Source organism: Falco cherrug, chromosome 2 (genome assembly GCF_023634085.1).
Source record: "Falco cherrug isolate bFalChe1 chromosome 2, bFalChe1.pri, whole genome shotgun sequence".
Lineage (NCBI taxonomy): Eukaryota > Metazoa > Chordata > Aves > Falconiformes > Falconidae > Falco > Falco cherrug.
The window spans coordinates 1,169,636-1,179,035 of record NC_073698.1 but is presented as its reverse complement, the minus strand read 5'-3'; the positions used below and the strand labels follow the sequence as shown (position 1 = coordinate 1,179,035).

Genomic DNA, 9,400 nt, shown 5'->3' with positions numbered 1-9,400 from the left:
GGATGACTGATAATTGGGATTTACTTCTGCAGTCCCCAGGATGGGCAGCCTTCATGCCCAGGCAGAAGAAACCACATCAGGCTACATGTTTTTGCAGCCATATGTCAAGTGAGGCAGGAGCTCCTCCATCCCTGGGGCAGGACTTACTGCTGCAGCCAGATTTCTTTAGTCCAGCTTGCAATGGTTCATGGTCCTGCAGGTTTCCAGCTCCATCGCCTGCATCTGACAGCCCTTGCATGAGCGATTCTCCTGGCCCGCAGACATGCACCAGATCAAACATTGGGACGCTGGGCTACAAACTTCCAGGGAAAGGTACGGTGTGCAGCCAGCTCCTCCAGCCCACAGTCCAGCCAGCTCACGATCCTGCCAGGAGGCTAGGTGGTGGGGGATGTTATTGGAGCCCATGCTGTTTATTCAGTAGTTTGTAGGGGAATCTCAGTTTTCATTTGGAAAAAAAAAAAAAAAAAAAAAAGGAATCATCTCGTCTTCTTGATTGCCCAGAAAACATGGAGCGAGTTTGACCTGGAGGCTCAGGAACCAGAAGGCAAATAAAAAGGACCCAAGTTTTATTATATGCAAGCCAATCCCATGGTTTTTGAAGCCTGATTCATGATTGCAGATGGATTGATGTTGGCAGTATGAAACTGTCAGACGGATTAATTTGGAGATGAAGATAAAGAGCCTCGTTTTTGCCAAAGAGTGAATGTATTCTTTATGAGATGCAAGAGAGATGTAACACAGCACCTTGCTCCTGACAAGGCTGGCCTTTATTTCCTGGGTCTGCACTTAGGACATGGCTGAACTTTCCCATAAGTTTTAGCCCAGATGCGGGGCCACGATCTACAGTTCTGAATTCAGCTGTTGCTGTTACAGCAGAGACGCAAAATAACTTCATTGACTTGGGCTTCACGTCCCCATTTTTCTAAGCACTTTCATAACTTCCCCACAGACCTACACTACAAATGGGCTTTTCAAGTCCGCCCTGTGCAAGGGAAGAGCTGGGAGAGGAAGGACCGGCTGTTCCTGGTGGGAGCTGGAAGGACCCCGCTGTTTAGCCAAACCCCTTTAACATCTTTATCGAGGCATGAGAAGAAAATAGAGGGGCATTGCTAGCAAAATTTGCAGGGAGCTGGAATGAGTGGAGCAGTGAAACAAGGGAAGCTGGGTTAGGTGGTGAGAAGCCAGGACCACCAGGTGAGTTGAACCTGGCCGGTGTGAATTTGTACTGCATGGAGCTCTCAGTGCACAGATAATGCAGCTGGGACAGTAAGATGGGGAAAAAAATACAGTTCCTCCAACCACAGCATGGGACACCCCCTTTCCAGACCTACACAGAGGCTTCAGGGCTGCCGACCCATCACTCAGAGGAGCAGTAGGCAGCATGGACCAGCCCGGGCTTTGAATTGCTCTGACACATCAGATGCTGTAATGCACAAGGCATGTTGCTGCCTTCTCTAAATAACAGCTTTGTAGTTCGTCTTGAAGGTGTGTGGTCACGTCAGGATTGCTCCAGTTAGCCCTGAAATGCAACAGCAAGGCACTGCTTGTGCTTTTCATAGGTAGTAGGTGCCAGATGATGTGCAGAGCAGCCCGGCGTTATCTATGTTCCCCTGGAGTGACTTGGTCCTTCAGCAGAATCATGCCTGCAATTCGCAGGGGAGGGCACCAAGTGGTAAAATTATTTTTAGAGCTTGTAAATAAGTAGACCTGTGACAATCCCTGCAGACAACCCAACCAGGGGCAACAGTCTCGTGCTCTGTGTGCAGGGCTGTGCTCTTCAAGGATCACAGACATGCCTGTATGGGAGAGTCAAGGTGGGGTGAGGACTTAACCTGCATTTGCTAGCTGTGGTTAGATGATTGCCACCTTCTTCCTAAAAGATGCATCCAGCCCATGTGTGTGCAGAAATCCATCTTCACTTCTTTCTTATGCTCAGCAGCTTAAAGAGAAAATAAAGCTGATGATTTAAAGTGCTATTGAATCAGGTTTCTTATTACAAAGGAGATTTCCCTTGTATCCAGCTCCAGGAACAGGCACCTGCAGACATAGTTTAGTAAAGGGGGATGTGTTTGGCTCCTGGGGCAGGGCTAGAGACAGAGGGGAAGAAGAAATGGGTGGAAAGAAGAGTTTTTGCTGTAGGAATTCCCCTTGACTGCTTTCCTTTCTGAGCCAAATGGGGCACATGGCTGGTGTGGCCAGGATTAGGGGTTTGGGGACACCTTGGAGCTGTTGGCAGACTGATGGCTTGGTGCCATTCTCAAGGGGGTTGGCGGCGGGCACAAAGATCTCACACCCTGGAAAGCCCAATCCCGAGCTTGAATTGATGGAGGAAAATAAATAACTTGGCTGATGGAGGAGATCCCTGGTCACCTGGTGCCAGAGGGATCGCAGATGATGACAGTCTCTCCCCTGCCAGTGGTGCGAGGAAGCTGAAGGAGATGAGAAGAGAGCATTCCCATGGTGTAGCGATGAAGGCATTTGCAAAGGAGGAGCCCAGGGCTCCTGCAAGGTCTGGGACCTCTGTCCAAGCCTGCCCCATGGGGGAACATGGGCATGAAGGTGTTCAGCACTGTGCTAAAGCCAGTATTTCTTGTGCTTAATAAAGCATCTTGCTCTAATCACCCCTGGAAGCAGTATGAAAAATGGGCCTCGGGGGTCTAAGGAAGCTGCAGAAACCCATCATCTCCACAATAAACTGGTGGCCCTGAGTTATTTTGGCTGTGGGAAGCTGTGCTGCTGAGTGGACACAGCTGCTCAGGGAGGATCCAGCGCTTCCCAGCTTCTCCACGAAGGTCCTGGAGAGCAGAAAGCTGAGCCCCCCAGGCAGGCAGGGCAGGGCTGGCAGCCAGAGCTGGACAACTTCATGCAGAATTTGGGGAGCAGCAGGAACAGGAGCAACATGTGGGGTGGTGAGGTGGCTTCTCCAGGAGCAACTGCGTGACCGGTGGCTTTCCATCCGATGGCATTCCATGCCTGGCAGCTCTGTGCTGTGGAGACAAAGGGCAAGCCGAGGTGTGAGTGCTGCTCTCTGCTCTGCTGGGGTGGCAGGAGGAAGATTTGGGGTGGTGGCTTGGGGCAAGGGGAGTTCCTGCAGGCAGGGGCTACGCTGGTCATTTGGGATGGCTTTATGCAGCTGGAGGAACATAAAGCAGCTGGTGAGGAGAGTGGGCTCGACCACTTTGTCCTGCTGGAACCTCTGCCCCTGCGTGCTGTGGGTATGGGTGGGATAGCTGCACCCCACTGCCTCGGGTGGGAAGGAGCCCATCGGTGGGACTGGAAAGGGAACTGGGCTTTACTGGGAAGGAAGTCAGGGCACCGGGGAACCTGGGTGGTGGAGCAGAGCCCTGGGAGCGGAGGCTGCAGCCCGGTGTTCTGCTTTGTCCTGCTGGGAGCGTGGGATGCTCGGGGCTGTGCCAGGGCCAGCTGCACCCCGGGATGGGGTAGATGCGTCTGCGGGGGCTCAGCCCCAGCGTGGGGGTTTAAACCTCTCCCGGGGTGGGGGTGGGGATTGAGCATCTCAGATCCGGGTGTCCAGCGGGGTTTAACAGGGAGAAGGGATGCAGCCGGGCCCTGTCTGGGGGTGATAGATCAGCGCCCGCCTCGTCCAGCCCCGCAAGCCCTTCCAGCCCCCCTCCGGACTGTGTCGCGGAGCCCCGGCCGGGCTGCGGGCAGGCAGGGGTTAAACCTGCGGCTCCCGCACCCCCTCCCCGCCCGCCCTCCCTCCGCCCTCCAGCCGCCGAGGAATTTCCTAAAACACCCAAAAAAAGTGGGAAAATAATAATAATTAAAAAAAAAAACAACACCCACCCTGCGGATCTCACCACCCCCCCACCCCCCCACCCCCCCACCCCCCAGCCTTTAATACCAACAAACAAACTCCTCGGCTCTCCCGAAAGGAGGAGCCTTTGATCGGAGCGAGACGAGCCCCGCCGGGCACCGGCACCGCGGCACCGGCACCCCCGGGCACCGGCACCGCGACGCCCCTGGGAACCGGCAGCCCCGGGCACCGGCACCGCGACACCCCCGGGCGCCGGCATCCCCGGGCACCAGCACCGCAACACCCCTGGGAACCGGCACCCCCGGGCACCGGCATCTCGGCACCCCCCGGGCACCGGCCCCGAGGCACCCGACAGCGGGACCGAGCGCGCCGCACCACCGGGCACAGGCGGCGCCAGCGAAGCCCCCCGCGGCACCGGGACTGAGCCAGCACCGGGACCAGCACCGGGACATCGGGCAGCGGCACCTCCCGGGCACTGGGACCGCGGCACCCCCGGGCACCGGGACCGAAACCCCCGGGCGCCGATCGCCGGGCTGCGATGCTTCCCGCGGCGGGTCCCCTCGGCTTCCTCCTGCGCTGCCTGCTGCTCCTCTTCGCCTCCCAAAGCCGAGTCCGGGCTCGTAAGTCCTCCCCGCTCCCCTCCCCGCTGCACTGGGGTCCCTCTGTGCCTCAGTTTCCCCATCGCCGGAGTCCCCAAGAAATTGACGGGGGAGGGCTTTGCGGGCATGGCTAGCGACACGGGGAGGCTCCTCGCCATGGCAGGTGCCTGTCCTCCCGTGGCTGGGATGTCCCAGGCCGTGCAGCAAGTTGAGTCCCCCCTCCAGCACTGCTGGGGACACAGCTGTGTCCCCTTCCACCCACTGCTGTCCCCAGCTGCTGCTTTGCAGGAGCGCACACTGCCGAGCACATTGCTGCGTGCTGGTGAGGGGCTGGGGGGTTTCGTGGGCTGACAGGGATGGTCTGAAAGGCTGGGACCCCCCTCCCATGGGCTAAGAAATCACGCAGGGCAGGGGGTCGAATTGCAGCCCTTCCCCTGCATAGGCACATGTCCCCTCGGAGGGTGGACAGGGACATGGATGATTTGGGGAAATGACCCGCCCAAACCAAAGCTGGGGGCCTTTCTCCATGTCCGTGCCTTGTCCATCTCCACATCCATCCCTTGTTCTCTCCTGCTTCTGCTCCCAGCTGACTGACCGAGGCAGATAAGATTCGGGACGGGGAAGGGAGACTCAGCATCTCCTTGTACAAAAAGGCTTGAAGGACTTGGCCAGGGCTGTGTAAGCAGCTTGGAAGGTGCTGGAGGAATTCTTTGGGGCCAGGAGGTGGGTTTGGCTTGGGCAAAGTATTGGACCCCACTAGTGGGTGCTGGGCACCCTACAACATCGCAAAACCACCTGAGCACCAAGGAAACCAGAGCAGGACCCATTGTGTTCCTACATTTATTCTCCCCTTTAATCTCCCGAAATCCCAGCAGAGTCTGTCGGTGGCTGCATTAGGGTGATTTATGACTCGCCCACTGCCAGCAGTGCATTAGGCGCTCGGCATATAATTGTTCTCCTGGAGCGCTGACCCAAAATGTGAGCACTGGATTGCTTGTCCTGACAGTGGGGTGTGCTGGGGGGTGAAAGGCAAGCAGATGGATGAGGCTGTGCAGAGCCCTGGAGAGCAAAATCTGGGTGAGTTTAACTACTTGCCCTTCCCTGGGTTCACTGAAAGTCGTCGAGCTCAGACCACCGCATCAGTTGCTTGCACGAGGGATGTGGGTCTGACTCCCTGCCTCTGCCAGGGTTGTGTTAGCCGTGGTACCCAGCTTAGGAGGAGGACAGAGACTTTTTAGTTGAGAGAGGGGAGATTTAGGTTGGACATGAGGAAGAAACCCTTCCCCGTGAGGGCGGCGAGGCGCTGGCCCAGGCTGCCCAGAGCAGCTGTGGGTGCCCCATCCCTGGCAGGGCTCAAGGCCAGGCTGGACGGGGCTGGGAGCAGCCTGGGCTGGGGGGAGGGGGCCCTGCCCATGGCAGGGGGTGGGACCGGGTGGTCTTGAAGGTCCCTTCCAACCCAAACCCTTCTGTGATTTTATCTCCAGAAGGTGAAACAGATGCTAGGGGAGCTGTTTTCTCTTCAGAGGTACCTGCTGATGGTAGCAGAGCCCATAAACTGGGGATAAACCATGATGAATGGGAGCAGTAGGGGTCTGTCTACTTTGCGAAGAAGCGCTGGGGTCTGTTTGCAGGGCTTAAAATGGTGATAAAGGGCTGGAGACTGTGGAAGAGGGGCAGGATTGGAGCAGGGAGGTCTGGGATCACCCCCCAGCTCTGCATCACTTGGCTCTGCTGCGGGGCACATCCTGCAGTGCAGGGGGCTTGGCTGGGGCTCCAGGTGCCCCATGGCCAAGGGCAGTGGGGTCTTGGTGACAAGATCCTCATCAAATTGTGGACTTTTCTCCACTGTCCACCTCTGCAGCTCGCTGCCTCACATTTTTCTTGGGGCCGAGCGCTCGGGGAGAATGAAGACAGGAATAAATTACTTACGAGCAGGCTCATCAGCCAAGAGACCTACAGTGTCATGGCTAAAAATAGGTGAGAAGCAGAAATGCTTGGGCTTGAAGGCAAGTCAGAAAAGAAGAATTTGCCCACAGAAACAGGCTATTTTAGGGGATTTACACTCTCAGCTGAAAAAATATCAGAGGCACAGGTTACTGGGCCGAATGTGCTACAGGCCGGCTGTTATGAGTAATTCAGCGGCAATAGTCGAACGCAATATTTTGGCTGGAGGCGTTTAAACACCAGCATTTCTGGAGAGCACGGGGCGGTAGTTTTCCCTAGAATCTTGGAAATTGCTGTTTGTTTTTTTTTTTTAACATGGTTCCTGGAGAAAAAGGGGTTCGTGGGATCCATCTGTCCTAGGAGTTCTGATCCAGTGGGATGAGGGACTGAGTGGTCCAACATGGAAAGGATCAGGATGAAAAGCAAATCCTACTTGTGGCCACGGTGAAGGAGAGGCGAGGGCAGCATGCCCCACTTTAAACAACCAAGCATTCCCTTGGGAAGGAGCGGGGGGAAACGGGGCCCCATCTTCTGCTTGCAGAGCCCATGGGGGTGCTCTGAGTGTGCGACTTTGCTTGGCTTCTCCACCCTGGGGAGTCTGGGGATGCTTCATGAGGCTGCATTTGCAGAGCTGCAGAATTTTCCAGGTTCTTGAAGTCCCAAGAAGAAATTCCCAGCCCAGGACTGAGTGAGGCGAGCACATGGGAAATGATGTGGATGTTGAATGGAGTCGTTAGGATGCCACATGGCAAGGGCCCGGTGTGTTTTAACCAGTGCCTTCTCAGCTAAGTTGCATTTTAAGCCCTTCATAAATACAGGGCTGTCATAGGAGCGCCTGGACTTTCTGTACCAGACAGTGCTTTTTACGCTTTATTTATGGCCACTCTTAAAACTTGCAAACTGGTTTGCATAAACACACGCCCGCATGCCCGGCACGGTGCTGTCTGGCAGGTGCGTGACCTCTGAAAAAGCTGTAGGGGCCAGGAGGGCAGCTCAGATGTGCCCTGCTCGGGGGAGAGCTGCGGGGGGACCCTCTGGGGATGCAGAGATGGAGGAAACCCCCTGCGCCATGGGATGAAAGCAGGGTGAGACCTGTGGGATGTTTCAGTAGAATCCTTGTTGGAGCCACTTGGGTACCTGGAATGAAAGTCGCTGCTAGGGAAACTGAGGCACAGGGCTGGTGGAGGCTTTCTGCAGTACACAAATTGGGAGAGGTTGTTGCCTTCATTTTTTGTGCTTTGGGGTCTTCTGCAGGTGGATGAGCCCCTCTCTAGCCACGGGTCAAGGCTTTACCTGCAGCAGGGACACACTCTGGGGACTCCTCAGTGTCCTGTAGCATAGAGGAGCTCCAGTGGCAGCCAGGACTGATGCACGGTGATCTTACATGGGCAGAGACCCAGCTGGGTAGTGGGTGTGCAGGTGGGAGCCGTTCCCCAGGCTGGTGGGTGCAGTGATGTAAAAGCAATTTAAAACCAACCATGACTGTTCAGGACCCTCTGCTCAGGTCTGGGAAGCCCCAGCGTGGGAGCAGGGGATGTGGGGGCAGGGTCTTGCACATGCGTGTGTGTTTGTGGCTTGACTTTGTTGAGCATCAGTCCCTATGAGGGAGGTGAAGTGAGCATGGCTGAGCCCGAGCCGAAGGAGGATTTGGCAGCAGAACATGGTATTTCAGTAGCCATCAGGCGTGCAACTTTAATAGCTCATCTCGGCTCCTGCTGCCATGCTTGGGATCAGTGCGGTTGACCATATGACCTGTTCGGGCCCCTGGTTCAGCCATGGTCAAGTTGCCCAGGCAGTGGAACGGTTCACACCACGCTGGGAAACCCATAGGGATATCCTTGTCCACTGTGAATGTGGAGCGGTGCTCAAATGGGCTGTGCCAGCAGGTGGGGGAGCTTCAAGGTACAGGTCTCATGAACATGTTGGCTTGAGGGAACTTTTATGCCTCCGAGGTCAGGAGATGTCTGGGGGTGGTCTGACCAACATTGACCGGTTTGATGGGTCAACAAGGAGGCTGTGGAGTCTTGCTTGTCTACCCTCGTTTCATGGTCTCTCACTAGACGTAGAGCAGGTCGTGAAGGCATGGGATGGCATCTCATTGGTGGGTGGTGTACGAAGCTGTTGAGACACATCCTAAAGAGACACTGGGGCCATTCTTGCGGTGTGAGAGAGATGTCAGCAGTCACTGAACGCAGCACAGGGCAGGTTTCTCCATGCCATTCAGTTTGTCACCCTGGACTGATGTCTCTCGACCATCTCATGAAGATGCTGCTCCAGCAGGTTCATAGGGTGTCTCAGAGCCTCCATGATGGTCTCTTCTGGGGTTTCAGTCTCCTGATAGCTGGAAAGCTCCCTGCAATACCTATCCTAAATCTTCCAGGCTTTGCCCTAGGCTGATTGCTTCTTTTCATCCCTGACATGGCCAGGGATCACCCTTTTCTTGCTAACAGCCCTCTTTTGCCTTGCCCTCTCCATCATATTTTCCATCTTGTATTACATACCCTCCTTGCTGTCCAGAATGTAATTAATCATAATTAATGACAATTAATAATAATCAAGTAAACCAGGGCCTGGGCATAGCCTCAAGCGTTGATTGGGGATGATCTGACCCTTGCTGCAGGTAGACTCACCAGCATGGTGTGGCTGGTGCCAACTTGGACTTTTGACAAATCCCTGGGGACAGCTGGGCCAAGGTGGTTCCAGCAGGTGGGTATGGACATGAGCAGGGCCAGACTACTGGCCCCAGACCCTGGCCTGGGGTATTCAATGATCTGGATGTAGCCAGGTGGTCCTCAAGAGAACACTGGAGCCATGGCAGAAAATGACTGTTGGGTGGGGATGCAGGGAGAAACCTTCCTCCTCCATGATTTCCCCGGAAGAGCCCTTTGGGGTGGGCAAGACAGAGCAGCTCCCACGGGGAAGAGTCGGTCTCCACATCATTTCCCACTCTTCCTCTGGGCATGAGGCCACAAAACTTGCTGCTGGGAGGCAAAGGAATAATTTACAAGGCTTTCAGTTGTTTTTTCTGGTTCATACAACCCATAACAGTTACGCTGAAGAGCAGGGGCTTGTATCACGG

At 55.5% G+C, this 9,400-nt stretch overlaps 1 protein-coding gene across 1 annotated transcript in view; it reads left to right on the top strand.

Annotated features, from left to right (window-relative positions):
- The first annotated feature begins 236 nt into the window (after positions 1-236).
- Positions 237-9,400, top strand: part of CHRDL2 (chordin like 2) — a 32,164-nt gene continuing 23,000 nt past the window's right edge. Inside the window, 3 exon segments of the mRNA XM_055701617.1 lie at positions 237-312; positions 3,998-4,288; positions 4,291-4,398. Coding sequence (XP_055557592.1) covers positions 237-312; positions 3,998-4,288; positions 4,291-4,398 — 475 coding nt within the window.